At 38.0% G+C, this 18,670-nt stretch overlaps 2 protein-coding genes across 2 annotated transcripts; one reads left to right on the forward strand and one right to left on the reverse strand.

The window, feature by feature from the left end:
- The first annotated feature begins 801 nt into the window (after window positions 1–801).
- LOC110190601 (uncharacterized) lies at window positions 802–14,545 on the forward strand. The gene is made up of 8 exons (XM_020961194.2): window positions 802–1,085; window positions 7,108–7,272; window positions 9,276–9,604; window positions 11,385–12,236; window positions 12,299–12,771; window positions 12,839–12,953; window positions 13,215–13,431; window positions 13,493–14,545. Exons 2-8 carry the CDS (start codon window positions 7,207–7,209, stop codon window positions 13,730–13,732), a joined length of 2,292 nt encoding a protein of 763 aa, XP_020816853.2. The 5' UTR covers window positions 802–1,085; window positions 7,108–7,206; the 3' UTR covers window positions 13,733–14,545.
- LOC110190602 (protein odr-4 homolog) lies at window positions 14,457–17,472 on the reverse strand. Its single transcript, XM_020961195.2, has 5 exons — window positions 17,257–17,472; window positions 16,971–17,145; window positions 16,330–16,420; window positions 16,133–16,258; window positions 14,457–15,715 (listed from the first exon to the last, which is right to left on the reverse strand). The coding sequence occupies exons 1-5, from the start codon at window positions 17,347–17,349 to the stop codon at window positions 14,719–14,721; spliced, it is 1,482 nt and encodes a 493-aa protein (XP_020816854.2). The 5' UTR covers window positions 17,350–17,472; the 3' UTR covers window positions 14,457–14,718.
- Between the last annotated feature and the right edge of the window lie 1,198 nt (window positions 17,473–18,670).

Genomic DNA, 18,670 nt, shown 5'->3' on the forward strand with positions numbered 1-18,670 from the left:
ATCAAAAATAGTAAAGTAACTAATATTTATAGGAAAATTATTATATTTTATTTTAAACTAATACATCCATAGAATTTAAAATTTATTATTAATATAAGAAATATATATTTTCTTCTTTGAATTGATATAATATTTAATACCCCCAAGTACCATTCATATGCTATCCAATTTCTTAGTTTGCCATGGCTCCCAAGTATTCATAATTATATTTTCCTTATATTTCTAAAATTTCAATTTAGCTGTATAAATTAGCTAAAACTTTCCCACTTTTCCCAATCCAATATTTTTTTCTCTGTGTATCAGCACCTTCGCTTGGTTTGGCAATTCGCAGAAATGCTGCCTGGGATTTTTGCAGCGATCCATTGTAAGCGTTTTTCACGCAGTTCCAGTCCACTGTGCACAGTCAACATGTGTGTGGAAAAGTCAACGAGACGTTGTTGTTACCCTTGCCAGGGTATTACAATTTTAGTCAGAAGTTTACAATGCAGTAAAGAAATCATATTGGACCCTATTAAGTATGTATTTATATTCTTGATTATCATCAACAGATATATATTAGACATTTCAGCCCTAAGTAATAGTAATTGTATATTATTTTAAAATGCTTTAACTTACATAAAAAAAAGAAATATTATATTATATGTATAAATAATTAATTAATGTATTCCAATTTTTCTTTTCATTTGACCAAAACTGGATTGATTCTTAATACCTAAATTGCAAACGACAAGGGTATACAGACGGCGGTGTGCCTTTCCTTTCTGGTTTTCACCTCAGCTCGCTGCGGAGCGTTGGCGTTGCGCTCAGTTCTCGAGAAGACGTCGGTTGGATCGGATCGGATCGGATCCGAACGGAACGAAACAGTACTACGGAACGGATATATCTTTTTTCGCGGCGATCGCACAGCGGAGTTGTCGAGGCGACATCCGACGGATGGCCATACGTGCTGTCAGGGTTTATGCTTCTGTGCTTAGTCTGGTTCTCCAATGTAAAAATAAATTGCTCCAATATGTGTGCGCGAAACGGCTTTTGAAATAGTTTCTATCTTAAAAAAAGTAATAATAAAATAAAGAAAAACCTCTCAGGTAATTGCTGTGCAAAGTTACGCTAAACGCTAAGCGCTTAACAGTTGACAGTTCAATATTAGAGCCATAAACGCAAACAAATGGGCCTGTTGTCCGTGTTAACATGCAAAGTGCGTCGGATCGTGTGGATTAATTCTGTCCCAACTGCTCCAAGTTGCCAATCGAACTGCAGCTGAAGGAGACGACGATGGTGCCAAGTGATAAATGGAATAAAAAATGTTTCATTCATGAAAACAATCTGCGCTCGCATACGCAGATGCATTTGGATGCGGTTCTTACAGATGCAGTCAAAAGAATAGGATGAATATCAATAATTAAAGGGGTTTTGTATTTAGATCCAAACTAAAAAAATATTTATATTTTTGAGGCTAGCGCCATAGAATTTTCCTGCTTTTTATTTGCTGTTATTAATTATAGTTGGTTTGTGAATTTATTAGTTGAAAATATTTTCTTTTTCTATGAAAACTATCCCAGTGAAATATTTGATGGTCTATGAAATAAATCATTTTAATGAGATATTTGAAACATAATTAGGGAAATATTTTTATTAAGACTTTTCAGAGTTAATTTGAATCAAATTTTTGTATTGAGTCTTTAATTATAGAAAGATGAATCATTAATATATAAGATAGTGATATTTTAATTTAAGTCAGGCTATAAATAAAGTATTACAGAACTAATAATTGGCATCTATTTTAAACCTATTAATATTTGAATATATCAGGAGTTTCGGATAAAATTAAGCAAGTTTTTGTTATTAACTTGTTTACCTTTTAAGGAGCATTACACATTAATCATTTTGCGATACATTTTAGAGATTAATAATCCATTTAACGATCCTGATTGATAGTTATATTTCTTTGTTTATTAAATTTTCTGATAACTAAAAGTAAAAATCTATATTATTTAAATTCTAAATTTTCTTGATCCGTAATTTAAAATATCTCCTATATCTCATCCTATTATTTTGACTCCAACTGTGACTCCATCTGTGTTTAAAATGCATTTAATTCATCTGTGGAAAATTGGGTGTTCTGGTGGTGGTGTGGCGGGGTATTGGATGTGGGATTCATGGATCGCGGATGCAGATCTGGGAGATGTGTTGGAAAATTGGGATGTGGGGTAATTTTTTCTTGAGGAGGCTTCTCATCGACGGCGGCATCTTTGCGATGCCATCGATGACGCTGAATTTGCGGCGCGGCGATGTGTGTAAATGATTTATTTCCGACACTTCCGCTAATACTTTTAATACTGTTGTCTAGATGCTATGTCGCAGAGCGAATCTAATGCGTGGCCGATTACAAAAGGCTGACTAATAAATTAAGCCAGTCCGAATCCGTAGACAATACCGCAAAGCCCAAAATGCTGCCCACGAACTGCCCACTTAGGCGGCATTAGGAAAAAAATAGTAAATATAAAAACAACAAACGACAAACAAACCCGAAGGCAGTGATTTGATTCGATTTATTTTTTTTTAGTAGCTGGTCACGTCATTAAAATTGCATTTCGTTAAACGAGCCCGCGGACATGCAACACACACAGCGAGAGACAGTTGATTGGCCATACCAGACATTGTGGCTACTATAGCCGGCCAACAAGCCAAAAGAAAAATAAATCAGCCAGCAGGTACACAAGGAAAAATTACCTCTAAATTATATGTCATAATTAGTCATTGTTCTCGGACAGAGAAAATATATGCAAGGTGATGTTACACATTATTTAATCTCATTTTTTCAAAGCAAACATGACCTTAGTGGTGTTTTTATTAAATGCAATTTTATTTAGCTTTAATGCCTTATCTTTTGAGGTGATAATAATAGTTAACTTTCATTGAAATTTTTAAATTTGTATTAACTTTTATAATCTTGTTTTTACAAAAGCAACATGACCTTAGGGTATGTATTTACATTTTCAACTGTTTTGCACTTTCTACAGGCTAAAATAACTTATAAGTTATAAATATGGAACATCTCATTCAAAAATATTAACTTTTAGAGTCGTCAATAAACCTTTAAACCTAGTCTCAAAACGAGTTTAAAACTCTCCTGTTTAATAACAATTTCTCTCCGTGTACTGAGCTCTAGTCTCGAAAAGCGGCTGGCCAAATCCAAATTTGTACATTTTCATTCATAAAAAATCGCGTCGGTCTACGCAGCATTAATTTGGGATCGAAAAATAAAAATAAGAAGGGAAAAAACAACGGAAAAGCCGACCACATGCCGAGCGGGCGTGGGCAGTGGGTGGTTGAGGCTGGGATGCTGGAGTGGGTGGCCCATCCACCTTATGGGCAGAACAGGTAAACACACACACATTTATGAGTACCCTTCCTCACCTGGACGGAATTTGATAAAACGGACACTCGATATTCTTGGCCATCTGGGAAATATTTATATATTTTCTTTGGCACTTATGACGCCGTCTCGACCCCGTCATAGTTGAGATGCCGAATCGCACTTTGTCAAGGTAAAGCGTTATGGAGGCGGCAATAATGCGGTTTGTTTACACGGAGATCTTATAGAGAATGGCGGAATTTTAGGGGGAATCGCAGATCACAGATCACAGATCGCTGAAGATGGTTCCGGAGACGGAGACTGGGACCTGGGACTGGGACTGAGGTTGTTGCTGCTCTGTTTGCTATGCGGACGCATCGCGTTCTAAATTAAGAAGCAGCGTCGCCCGAAGTACACACAAATCGTACACAAATATATTGTTTAAAGAATGGGGTGGACATATCTTCAGGGTTTTCAACACCGAGCCAGATTTTTGAGCTAAATAAGCAGAAATAAAAAGAGATCCATTAACACAGGAAGCTGATTCGATTTGGTAATAAAGGAAATACATTGGAAATTAAAAATGTTAATCCCCAGAAAATATTTATTAACACCACAAAGTTTTAATTCTATATATATTCATTCTTTTTAAAAGTGGTTTAAATTTAACAAATGATTAAACATTTAAAATGTGTCAGCTTAAAGTTAGTTTAAGTTTTTCTAACACAACTATGGCTTTTTGTTGTAAATTAAAAAAAAAAACATAAAATATGTATCAATATTTTGCTTTAGAGCAGAATATTTTATAGCTTTTTCTTTAAACGAACATTTTATGAGCTTTATCAGCAATAATAAGATTGGGGATGTTTTCAAAACAAATAAGAACATTTTCGAGTCTATTTAAAAATGTTGTAAACAAAAACCTGAAATATGAGACTTCCTATCTAAGTAAATAGGCAAGCAGAAAAGAGATTGTGTTTTCAAAATTATGTTTTGATGTTTACTACTTTATTTTTTAAGTCAAAATAATAAAAACAAACACACAAACATGAAAAAGACATCAATTTTGAAAAAGATGTACTTTAAAAAGAAAAACCATTATTAATTCATTTTTGAAAAGAAACGAACTTTTTTAATTACTCTATTATAATATTTAATTTTTTCCTTATACGTGTAAAATGCACTGTGGCTTAATTTTTTATAAGTCTGTCCCCAATTTCCTGCATTTTTATTTACCTTAGTGCAATGCCAGATAAACTTCTACGTTTATGTTAAAACGTACTGCGCACCAGCATCCCCAGAGTGTTATCTTCACAAGCATTCCAGATCTCTTCAAACATAATACCAGAAGATCTTCTATAAATCATATTTTTGTTGTGTTTAACATCGCTATGCCGGGTGGGGGTGATGTCACAAACATTCGGCGGAGAAGAATCTGCCTCAATGTATAAATCATGTGTCGTCAGGTGTGTTAAAATAGTTTCTAGTGGTTTTTCCGTTTTTTTTTTATTTGGTTTTTTATTTGATTTGTTTGTGGAATTTTATATCCATCAAGCCGGCGAAAATATTCTTTTTTCAAGCATTGCTAGTTACCCAATATCACATTTTGATGTTTTTAAAACAGAATGTATTCGCTTTGAAATAATTCACAATGAATGATAGGATATTGAACCGATTTTATTGGAATTTAGCACGGAATATAAATGGCCAATTTAGCGGAGACCTGGTCAGAGGATGGCTGTTATCGAATTTGGTCATTTGGGAATAACCAGAATTGCAAATGTGGGAGCGCGAACTGGATCGTGCAATGCATTTTTACTTGCAGCTTGTTTCCAGCCCCATCTGACCTTATACGAACGAAAGGGGTGGGCACTTTGGATGTTTTGCGAATCTGGAACTGGCTCAGATTTACACTGGGAAAAAATTAACAATTGTGAATATTAAAATAAATATACCATTTTTACTCTTAGTAAGAAAAGTGTTGGGTTTAAAAAGTTAATATTGAAATATATTGAGACTGGTAAACGATCTTAGGGGCTTGCATTGAATATTTAAATTATTGTAGATTATTTACCTTCATAAATGAAAGATTCTTGTCAGTTTTTAAAGGAAATTATAGAATTATAAAGAATAAGTTAAGATCTGTAAAGCAATGGGTTGTAAGGTTTATATCAATACGTCATATTTAACTTATGTTTGCAAAACTTCGTTTTGCATTGACCTAAAGCTAAAATAAGCTTTAATCAAAGCGGTATTCTTTGAATAAAAGTGTACTTTGGCTTAAAAACTCAATCATTTTCTTCCTTAAATCTAGTTTAAAGTCTTTGGTTTAATCTCTGTATATATTTTTTGGCAGTGCAATCCTGACGTAAGTCCAAAGTACGTGTAATTGTGCTCCAGTCAGTGCCCGTGCCCGGTCGCTGTGTCTCTGTTAGTACTTAAAATTCCTTGGTGCAGTTCCGAATGGGTGGAATAGTGGCAGACCTTTTATACGAAAAAGAAAACCCCACTTATGCAGAGGCACACAGGCAGCAGCATCAAAAGCACTCGGCATCCCGACAAAAAAAAATACTCATAGTTTATCTTTATGTTTCCAATTTTCCTTCTCTGTTTGTAATTACATGTACCGGGTATGTAGCTAATTAATTTCACTTTTTTTCCCTCCTATTTTTATATATATGTATATGAATATATGAATATTCTGCCCACGCTTTTGATCGCTTTGGGCTAAGGTCCCAGACAAGTTCAAATATTTGCTTTGTAGTTGGCAAAAGGCGGCCGCAGAGATAGGGAGCCAGATTCACCAGATTCACTAGATTCATCCGATTCAGTTTCGGATTCACCATCGACATTGGCATCGCTTAATTGTGCATTGCGTGGGGGGCACTCTATATGTACTCTTTTATGCTTTTGCCGGATTTTACTTTGACGCAAATGAGTCGCTTAGTCAGGGCAAATTGGGCACTCAGAGACATGGCAGACGAGCGCCGTTTAACGCACAAGTACAGGTTCAAGTACGTCGGCTTTTGTGGGTGTCATTATATAATTTAATTAGCCTATCCCAAAAAAAAACTTAAAAAATGAAGTGGATTTTTAAATGGTAGCTGATGGCGTAATTCTCATAGGGAAGCATACAATTGTACTACATATGTTACTTGTACATAATTATGCAACGGGATACTTTGAGGTTTTAACATTTTAGGTTAACAAGAAATTGATAAACAATATTTTACTAAAGAGTCTTTTATGGCGGAAACGAAGTAGCTTTATAGATATAGCCTTTGCTGTAGTTATCATTAGCATAAAAAAGATATTTACAATCTGAAGCTAATTACCAGAAAACTTGTAAAACTAAATCAAATGTTAATCCCTAGATTATCACAAAAACTTCAGGATAAAAATATTGTAATCGTTAAAGGGAATATTTACTTAAATTTCATAGATTTCATTTACATAAAAAGGATATTTTAAACATTAAGAATCAAATACAAGAACATATAAATAAATTCCATTTTATTACCTAATTAATCTCAACAATTTAAGGATAAAAATAGATATTGTAATGGTTGTAAAGTTCATTTCTATTTATATTAAAATACCTGAACTTGGTGAATTCCCTAAACTACAATGAATCCCAAGGCTAACTCCGTTGAGGTTTCTGGAGCGCCCAAAAATAATCAGTTCAATGAAACCAATGCCCCACAACGTCAGCACACACATATTTATATGTACTATTTTATTTCTATTTACAGTGCGTTTTGTCAGGGTCTTTTGGATACACGGATTTGGATTCGTAACGCTGGCGCAGTATCGGTATCATTATTATTGAACGGATTTCGAAGCAGTTGAGCATGAAAGTGGTGTGCTTGGTATTCGAATTCCTGACGGTGGTCCAACTGCTGCTGGCTGGAGCTCAGGTGAGTGCCACAGTGGGTTGATTGGTGGAACACCCACTTGTCGGAATTGAAATCGAATCGAAATCGCATTACGCATTACGTCAACCCGAAACGATTTGATTGGGAACCGCGAACGCAAAAGCCAACTATTTACGAATGCAAGGTCAATTACCGCGTCCAAATTAGTCGCACTCTCGTTTCTCCATTGTTTTGGGCATCGGGGTTCTCCCCTATAATATATATATCATATATATCGAAATCGTGTCCGGAACGTTATGGGTCTCCTTGAGCTTGAGGTGCAGAGTGGCTCTCTCTCTCTGCTCGTATTTCCGCATGATTTGATGGGAATGTTTCGGTTTTCCATTTTGAGAATTTTCCGATTTGCCATGACCTACGTCTGGGTTTATCCACTGGGGCATCGATCGGCATCGGGTGTGTGCGTTTTGTTTGATTTATTGGCACCTCATCAACGGCCTGTAAAGTTGGGTCATTTAAATAATTCTAATACGCACTTAATTTAGCTAAAACGGTCAATAAAGTATATAAAACCTGCTGTGACTGAAACTTAACTTCCTGTTTTTGCTGATCAATATTCACAGACTTAGTTAAAAGAATGTAGTAGCCGCATAAATGAACTAATTTCCAAGTTGTTGGAATACCAAACACGAGTACCTTACCGGTTATGGGTTTTGTTTAGGCAAAGGCGAGATTTTAAGACCGATAAGAGTCGTTGAACTAATAAAACTTTTGAAAACTGTTCGTTTATGTGTATTTCTCCTTCTAAGGTTGGATTTAAAAACTGGAATCTGGCAAACAGGTACTAAATGAAATAGCCTCCTTCATATATTGGGAACTTTTCAAAAGAATTCATTTAAGGGTTTATGCTTAAATGTGATACAACTTAGATTTTTTTAATATATAGAAATCTTTAATTTTTTAAAGATGTATAGAATTTGTATCTTGCTTTAATTATTTCGAAGTGGTCTTGCTTTTTGATACTTTCTTGTATTTATTTAAGACGTATTTGTTCTTATCCTAAAAGTATAAAATTCAATGTCCCATCATGAAAACATCGATTTTAAAGATTCGAACAAGGATGAGCTTTATTTTTGAATATTTGTGCAATCGAAATTTGATTAATGGTATAACATATAATGGTATATTAAACTGTAATCTATCAATTTGTTTTACTTTACTTAGTTTTTTATTTATTAAAGTATCTTAATCTTCTCTGGAAAATATATTCTTGTTTTACATTATTATTTTGCAACTACATTCTTAATCTATATTATTTTCAATTACTTGATTAAACAATACAAGGAAACATTATAGAAAATTTATCACTCCGAGCGAGTGGCAAGCATTAATGATGCTATGGAAAGTATTTCATGATCGTAGGTCCCTGAAAATATATAATGTATGTGTATTTGGAGATATGCAACATTTTATCGTTGCACAACTTGGCACATTTACTACTTGATCGAGTCACAGCTCTCAGCTCAAATGCACTCGCAGATGGTTATGCCTGCGAAAAATGTCCAGTTTAATGGAGTTTTCGCAGCTGTAGGGCGTTAGTGAAGAGGTTGCTCTGCTCCTCGGCTGAAAGGCGAAGCCTATTTTAGACTGGGACGCGGATGCAGGGATCCGCCGGATCGGTCGGCGAAAAGCGTGAGTTATTTATAGCAGCGACGGCGGCGTCACATCGCGTCGCGTCGCCTGCATTTGGAACTGGAGCTGGGACCTGGTATGGCATGGTATACACCATTGGTACTTTCCTCGGGGATCACAATGCGAAGGCAGCGGCATCAGACACGACGGAACTGTCGAGAGCAATGACACTTCAAATAAAAAGCGGCGACATGTCTGATTTATGGTAGATGTCTGAGCAGACTCCATAGCTCCTTGAATCCGAAGGGCGAAGGGCGCAGATCGCGTTTCAACTTTACTCCAAGCGACCTATAAAATAGGGTAACCCAAAACCCAATCTTATGACCACTTCCTTGTTGTTATTTTTTCTTTCTCAGAGCGGACATGTCCAGGAGGCGAAGAGGTCAATAAATGCCGAAATACGGGACGCCATGGGTCACCAAAGGCATTTCCATCACCATCACAATCATCACCCATCGTATCATGGCTCTCATTGGGTAAATGGTCATCGAGTGCACCGCATGCGAATGCCGCAGCATCAACGCTGGAGTGGACGCAGGCGCTCCATTAGCCACAGCCAACCCTTCAGCCGGTGGTCACAGTGGACCACCTGTGATGCGGACTGCATCCGGCGGCGGGAGAGATTCTGCAAGGTGAAACGGAAATGCGGACATACCAAGCACGTGGAGCAGAGCAAGTGCCGGCAGTGAGTGTTTATTTATTAGTTATTTTTAAATATAAATACATTAAATGTGGTTTCAAGATCATTAAAAATACATGGGTAAAGGATGCAAAAAAGAATCCAAAAATATGTATTTATTAATAAATAAATTAGTAATAAAAATAAATGAATGAATAAATTAATGAAATAGCTTGCTTCTAATTTTGTTCCAAACAAAATTATGCATGCACATATGATTCTCAACTGGTTCTAACATCCCCGGAACGAAGTGACTTCTACCAGCCAAGTCTCGGATACGTGTTGTGTTACAAAAGTTGCAAGTCATTGTTTATAAGTGTTCAAAGTTAATTACTGATCATAGTTACTTACTGGTCATAGATACTTACTGATCATAGTTACTTATTGGTTATTGATACTTACTGTTCAGAGTTACTTACAGCTCATAGCTACTTACTGTTCAGAGTTACTTACTGCTCTTAGTTAATTACTGATCATATTTCTATAAATCGTCCGATTGTTCCTATGGCAGCTATATATATGTATATATATAGTCCACCGATTCTCCATTTTCCGACTTATATACTAGTAAAATTATATAGAAGATTAACTTCATAGTTTCATTGAAATAGCTTGCTCCTAATTTTCTTCCAAAACATATCTCGCATATATGTACATATGATTCTCAACTGGTTCTAACATCCCCGGAACGAAGTGACTTCTATTAGCCAAGTCTCGGATACGTGTTGTGTTTCAAAAGTTGCAAGTCATTGTTTATTAGTGTTCAAAGTTAGTAACTGATCAAACGTACTTACTAATCATAGTTACTTACTGATCATAGATACTTACTAATCATAGTTACTTACTGGTCATAGATACTTACTAATCATAGTTACTTACAGGTCATAGATACTTACTGCTCTTAATTAATTACTAATTATAGTTAATTACTGATCATATTTTATAAATTGTCCGATTGTTCCTATGGCAACTATATATATGTATATATATAGTCCACCGATTCTCCATTTTCCGACTTATATACTAGTAAAATTGTATATAAGATTAACTCCATAGTTTCATTGAAATAGCTTGCTCCTAATTTTGTTCCAAAACAAATCTCGCACTTATGTATGCACATATGATTCTCAACTGGTTCTAACATCCCCGAAACGAAGTGACTTCTACCAGCCAAGCCTTGGATTCGTGTTGTGTTATAAAAGTTGCAAGCCATTATTATTAGTGTTTAAAGTTAGTAACTGATCATACTTACTTACTTATATGTAGATACTTACTGATCATAGTTACTAATTGGTCAGAGTTACTTAATGTTTTTTGATACTTACTTCTCTTGTTAATAACTGCTCTTAGTTTTTGATTGGTCATAGCTAATTACATATTATAGTTTCTTACTGGTCATAGTTAATTACTGATTATAGTTACTTAATGTTCATTGATACTTACTGATCATAGTTACTTACTGGTCATAGATACTTAGATTAAAATACCCTGCAAGGGTATAAAAATAAAACTTGTACTCAATTTAAAAAACAAGTTTCCGCAAAATATGGCACAAATGTACACATGCATTTTTGTGTGTCTCTATTTTTAGTGCTATTTTCCACAAATAATAATTACAAGCAGCTTGTTTTAGGCCATATTTTTTTATTCTACTTATTTCTAAAGTGTTCTAATTTAAGCAAAGTATCTCATTTCATTGGGAACCAAGCCCATTTGTTAAAATTTTTCAACTTGTACTAGTCTTACTTCTTCAGAATTGAAAAAAATATATGCATTTTTGTTGCAGTTGTCATCCTGCACCTTCTATTAAATGGCAACCACCGGTTGTGGTTCACGAGGAGCACATCCGCGAGAGTATTCATCCGCAGCCATTGCCACCACCACCGCAACCGTCGATAATAATTAATGCAGCGGCCGCCGCCTCAAGTGGTCCAAATCTAGATTATCGTCATACTGAGTACGGGCCGCCTCCAGCACCTCGAGCTCCTGTAGCTTATTATCCAACAAATCCTCCAATTCTCTATCAAAGTCCACCTCCGACCCACTATCCAACCCACCCGCCAACGCCTTATCCCACTCATCCTCCAACGCCCTATCCAACTCCCTATACAACTCCATCTCCAACGCCACCTCCTCCAGCTCGTCAACCAGAAGAAAAATTGCCAAAAATACCAAGATATCCATCGAAAGAAATCTACAGCGAGGAGGATTCTGGAGAGGATCCAGAGCCGGTACCTGAACCCGATGAAGATTTTATTAACTCCGATGAGCAGGGTGACTTCTTTGTTTTGAAACACCATCGTCACAGGAGACGGAAAAATCATAGAAAGAAATTCCGCAGAGGACCTCCAAAGATAGACTACGATGACGATTATTTTGTGGATTTTGCTGAAAGAAAATCCTTGAACACGAGGAATATGATCGAGGACAGCGTGGAGGGAGACGTATTCCAGTACGAGGATTTTGATCTGGAACCGGACACTATCTACACTGATTCTGAGGAATCGGATACGGAATACCGAAATATTAGCTGGGTGCAGCCTCCGAAGGATGGACTCGTATTGCGGCGACGTCGCATCTACTCCAAGTGGAGTCGATGGACCAGGTGTTCGCCCAAGTGCACCACCAGGAGATATAAGTAAGTTGCTAGGATTGTCACCCATTAAATCATTTGATTAATTTCTTTCCCTTGACTTTCAGAAAATGTCGCATTAGTGATCAGTGCGGACGAGAGGTTCTCCGGGAGATTGCCTATTGCTACACAGAGGGCAGCTTTTGCCAACAATGGCTGCAGACACAGTTCCAGAAAACGCCCGCCTTCGAGACCAGGCCGGGACCTGGCTCAGCAGCCAACGCCATGCGACGAATGCATTCGGTACAGCCGGAGGAGTCCATCAATGACTTGAACTACATAATGGCAGGCAAGGGTTACCGCGGACCAGAGTACACGCCGATGAAGCTGACCTGTGGTATTGTCCGATCCTCGGGACGCAGGAGTATGTCCAACATGCTAAAGATCATCGGTGGACGGGCATCGCGTAAGGGAGAGTGGCCGTGGCAAGTGGCTATCCTGAACCGCTTCAAGGAGGCCTTCTGTGGAGGAACACTCATTGCTCCACGATGGGTCCTAACTGCCGCCCATTGTGTGCGAAGAGTGCTCTATGTTCGGCTAGGTAGGGATTTCTCTTGGGGAAATATAAGAATGTGGAATTATTTAATTATAAATATTATAATCTACAGGAGAACATAATCTGGATTACGAGGACGGCACAGAGGTGCAACTGCGGGTAATGAAGAGCTTTATACACCCCAACTTTGATAAGCGAACCGTGGATAGCGATGTGGCACTGCTCAGGTGAGTGTTAACTATGGAAGCCTATCAGTTTAGATGGAGATACCACTAGTTAAAAGCTTTAAAACGACCAAGGATGGACTCACTTGTTGTCTTATAAATCATACAAGAACATTATATTCGAATGCAAAGATTTGTTGCCTACTTTTCAGCATTTTCCTACAGGAAGTAGTATAACGAATGGGAGTTACCACAATAGTGAACACACCAGTTATCTTTCTTCTTTCTATTTACAAAATCCACAAATATCACTCTGTCTTCCAGGCTACCCAAGCCCGTCAATGCCACCAACTGGATTGGATACTCCTGCCTGCCGCAGCCTTTCCAGGCGCTGCCCAAGAACGTGGAGTGCACGGTTATTGGCTGGGGCAAGCGCCGCAATCGGGATGCAACCGGAACTAGTGTGCTCCACAAGGCCACTGTGCCCATAATTCCAATGAACAATTGCCGAAAGGTTTACTACGACTACACCATCACCAAGGTAATAGTTATGTTTACTAAAGAGGAACTCAGCTCCTTCTAATCACAGGTTTCTCTTACAGAACATGTTCTGTGCGGGCCATAAAAAGGGCCACATCGACACTTGTGCAGGTGACTCGGGTGGCCCACTTTTGTGTCGCGACACCACCAAGCCCAACCATCCATGGACCATCTTTGGCATCACCTCATTTGGAGATGGATGTGCCCAAAAGAATAAGTTTGGCATCTACGCCAAGGTGTCTAATTATGTTGACTGGGTGTGGTCGGTGGTCAATTGCAATGGCAACTGCAAGATGCAGTAGCTCCTTTGGGCTGGGGTGGGTACTTGGTAGTGGCGGACTCGAGTCCGTCTCAAGTTGCAGAGGCTGTGAAAATAAAAACTAATATATATACACTCTAAGTGTCCGATCACAATACATGATGTGCTCATAATTACGATCCTAAAGTTAGATAACTAGAAGTTATAAGAATAAATTGAACAAAGTTGGATTTAATTATAGACAAGAGCCAAATATTTATGTTTTTAAATCCCTGAAAGACACCCACTAATTTCTGATGTTCTTTGGTATTAATTCTATATAAATTTTCTTTGCAATATTCTGCTAATGTATATAATTCTGTTATCATAATTTAAACAAAAATTTGATATTAAAAAAGGAATAACAAAAAGAAACCCACATAGTTAAAACCTCTTAGTTACAGATATTGCCCTTCACTCATTTATATATATTTTAAAACATATATATCTCTTTTAAATATAAGATACACAGAGCTATTTGGTTAAGCGCTTTAAAAATTAATAGAAGAGATGCTTCACGTAAACGGTCTTAAATTATTTGCGAACTCTGTACTTTAAATAATAATCGCACATTTTAATGAGCTTAATTTCTCTTAATAATATTACAAATAATTTAAAACGAAGAATACTCAAATAGAGAAAAAACGTTTGCCTATAATGTAGTCAATAAATTCAGATAATCAAGAAAGGCAGCTTTGCTGGACCTACCAAAGATACACACAGAAATGTACTTTTACTTATTAGTTTATTATATTATTGGTGTTAAATGCTGCACAGTTTTGCTTCCACAATAAAACTATTTAACGTGATCCCTAAACACTTTCATTTCTCTTTTTTTATCTACTACGAGTACACACATTGGATTATAAAAACAAACGATCACAAGAGAGAGGTGAGTGCCTAGGCACTTGCACATGCAAATAATGTATCCGTATAAAAAACATCTTTTCGTATAAAGAGCTACAAGATTGGCCTCGGCAATAGACTTGCCTACCGATTACCTAGGACGTAGTGCAGGGCCACGGATGACAGTAGAATCAGTAGGCCTACCGCAATGCCCAGCATGTACAGGCTGCGCGATAGCTCTGGCTTTGGCATCGAACTGACCAGAGTCCGGGAATCGTCTGTGCGATCAACGCCAGCATTTGCACCGTTGGCGAAGTGCGAATCATCCGGCAGTCCCTCGGCCTCTACGGAAATGGTCTCCGGGTCCAGATCTACGTCCAGAATTTGTTTGGCCTGCGCCACCGCCACCGTGGGTGCTTCTCCGCGGAACAGATATTCCGAGAATTGTACTGTTGCGCCGGGAGATGTGCTCTCCGTGGGTAGGCTGAAGAACACCCTCCTCGGGGGCTCGCTTACGTACAAGGCTTCGTTGCTTACATATGTATCCGTGAGGCCATCGCAGTAAACTTGAATACGTGTGATGAGGGAGCGCAGGATGTCGTCCCGTAAGAAACGCTTCACATCCGCTATACTGTTCCGCGGACTACAGAAGACCTTCGAAGCAATGATGCCGCTCATGCGGAGTGTGCCCTGGAATTCTCGCACCTTGATGTCTGACGGTTTGCTCAGCTGGCACTTTACCGGGAGCACTACGCTCGCCCGGATGGAGTCCCCGCCGCTGATAATCCCTGTATCTGAGGCCAGATCCGTCAGGGAGTCCGCGGCACTGCTGCCCGCCGAGCCTGAAGCACCACTCGTGGATGAGGGTTTGCTTAGTTTGTCCCCTTTGGTACGTTTCTTCTTGATGTACGCCTGCAGATCAATAGTATCTTCTACGATCTCGTTCTGGAGGAACACCTCGCTGGCCAGCAGATTCCTGCGCACCGCCTTAATAATGTTCTGGAACTGATCCTCGATGTTGACGCGTCGCGACGCATGCAGTATGGGCAGGACATCGTCCAGATCGTAGGTGCTCTCTAGCTGAATCCACTCGAAGGGCTTGTCCACAAACCTGTGATCCATGTTGGAAAAAGTGCCGCCACTATGTTCGGAAGGAATAACAAGCATTAGTTGTGGCAAAACGATGCTTAAAATACAATCAAAACTACCATTTAATAACAAGAACATTCCGAAAGGATATTTACTAAACACATAAAATGCATTCCGAGAAATGGGAAACGTAGGGAAGGACGAGGGAAGTAAGTAAGTGATTTAATAACATTAAACATTAACTATAGTTTAGGGAAATACTTCTCAAACATTGTTAGTTACCATATGATGCATTTTATGTTTGCCGTAAAGTACGTTTTTTTGCAATGTCTAAATGTTTTACAAATTTGTAAGCAATTGGTATTGTTTTTTTTTTTTTTTTTTGTGAAAAGAGAGAATACGTAGAGTGAGTTTATAGACCCGTACCCGTATCTGTCATGAAGGATTTAAGAATCAAAGCAATACTCACTTGCCATAGCTATAATTCTTGCAGAGCAGCTTCTTGTCGACCAGCGAATACGCGAGGAATACGAAATCAGTCTGTGCAATGTCGGTGGTGTACACACCAAAGGAGCTGTTGCTTTTTAGGAGCAAGCTGGAAGAAAATTTTTTTTATTACTAAATATGTCTAGGTAAATACGGTTTAATTTGTTAGCAGACACTTACTCGTAAATGTCGGAAAACAGCTTTTTGGCATTCTTAAAATCGCTGCTTTTCTCATTTGATACATCTGGGCTTGAAGATGATACAAAAATGCCTGTAAATAAGAAAGGGCATTAGTATAAACTATACATATTCTTGGCTATAGAACATGGGCTTTTTGAAATAGTAGTATTGGTCCTAAATAAGGTCTCAGCTTGCGGAAAAAATCCATTAAAATGAAATAGTTAATATATAATTCAATATCAACAAACCGCTATATTGAATAGGCTTATAACTCATATTATTTTCTAGATAAACTTCTTTAAAGACTTTAAATTACAGATATCACCAAGAATGTCAAAGAATAACTCATTTTAGCTTAAGAGGTTGATTTGTCACAAATTAAGTTTGGGATTGAATAAAGGAATCATATTGCATTATGACTATTAATTGTTTAGTAAAATATATACGAACACTGTATAAGTTCAAATATTCTACCTACTTTACTATTTTCACGTCACATATATCTTTATCTATCCCTGGACTATGAAACCAATCTATTGGCGATATTAACTGGGGTCACAGGAAGGTATACAAATATGTAAAATAGTAATATAACACCCTGGAGCTGCACACACGCAACCAAAGGCAATCCCATAACCCACCGATGACGTCAAAGGAGCCAGGACACATTTTACTGGCGCTCAGCCACTGTGAGGCCAACGCCTGTGAGTTTATATCGCCGATGGTGAGGCGTACGTCGGTCAGATCCTCCAGGTCGGCATCCTCCTCGTTGTTCCGGGCCAGATGCACCACAACGCTCTTGGTGAGGTCCGCTTGCTGCCGATGCAGATACAGATCGAAGAGATATATGTTCCATTAGAGAGTGCTTGTTGATCGGGGGGCACAGGGAGCACCAAACAAATCTACGTGGCGGAAATCGGTACTTACATGGCCCACAATGATGCCGTACGAGAACTGGTTCTCCTGTGCGCATTTCTCCAGGTACACTTCGTCCGCTTTGCTCAGTAGCACTGTGCGCATTTTTAATGCTATCTTGTTCGCCTTAATTTAATGTTAACTAAATTCGTTCGACCAAAACGAATATTTTTTGTCAATTTTGTGATTAGTGTGGCCGTGCCTCAGCGGCTTTATTTAGGGTCATGTAAACAAGCAATCGAAGGCGCAGAGTATTCTTATCGATATTTATCGGTGGCTCCTGGGCATCTCTAGCAAAACCGTTGAAATTGAAAAGCGTAGTGAAAGCCTTCAGTGTTAAATTTGTTAATTAAATAGTTATTTCTGCACAAATAGGGTTATAATGTTAAGTTCTATGATATATTATTCTTATTCTTATTAATTTATAATAATCTAAGTCACAAAACAAAAAATGTTGTACTGTATCACTTTTGAACTTTTATCTAGACAAATAGAAAATACATTTTGGGTATTTTTGGGGATTTTATAAATATAAATTAATTAAATTTATATGGTTAATTTAAATTTAAAATTTAATAGTCATATTTCATTTTCTAACTACAATTGTTAATTCATTTCTAAAATATGAATAAAAAATGGCAGTATATGTATAAAGAAAGCCTGAATGACTTATGGCTTATGATTTTAAATGCTTTAATATATTGTACAAATAATTAAAACCTCTGAAACACATGAATTTAGCTTCAAATTTATATAAAGGTAAAATATGGTAAATTGAAGTACAATTTCTTTTAAACCAGACTCTCAACTTTAATCACTTTCTCGCAACTTAAGTGATTATTATTCCTAATCTTAATTTACTGCAATCAACTGATCAAGACTTAATTTACCTCCGTGCGGCTCTTGGGCGATGAAACCTCTTGGCGACTTCTTCAATTAAGCGTCCAGAGATCGATCGAGACATACCTCCGGCTGCACTGCATCTGCATCTGCTGCCGTGAAGCGATTACGCACGAGCGGAGAGTGGACTCGATAAGTGGGGGATCTGTGGAGAGAAGATCTCGATCTCCTCCAGAGGTCTTGTGCCTTGTGTGCCAGTGCCACCCAAATGGTCAAGTGATCGACGGACTATGGTGCGAACGGACGCGATCGGTAATCGAATTAGGTAAACAAACACTCCATGAGGCGGGCGTACGTTGATAATGTGTGTGCATAAGCAAATGGGAGACGACGGTGTTCCCTAGGAGGAGCGGAGGACCTGGCCGAGATTGCGGCGGCGGCGGCGGCGATGACGGGCGAAAAAGTTAAATGAAATTTCATTTAGGTGGTCGCCAACGGCTGCGGAGACCATCTGCTCTGTGTGAATGCTTGATTGTTGAAGTGCCACTCGATGGGGCGCGAGGGCGCACGCTACTCGCCACGGCTC

The sequence above is a fragment of the Drosophila serrata genome, unplaced genomic scaffold (assembly GCF_035046125.1).
Source record: "Drosophila serrata isolate PLE 108 unplaced genomic scaffold, ASM3504612v1 contig_272, whole genome shotgun sequence".
NCBI classification, from domain to species: Eukaryota; Metazoa; Arthropoda; class Insecta; order Diptera; family Drosophilidae; genus Drosophila; species Drosophila serrata.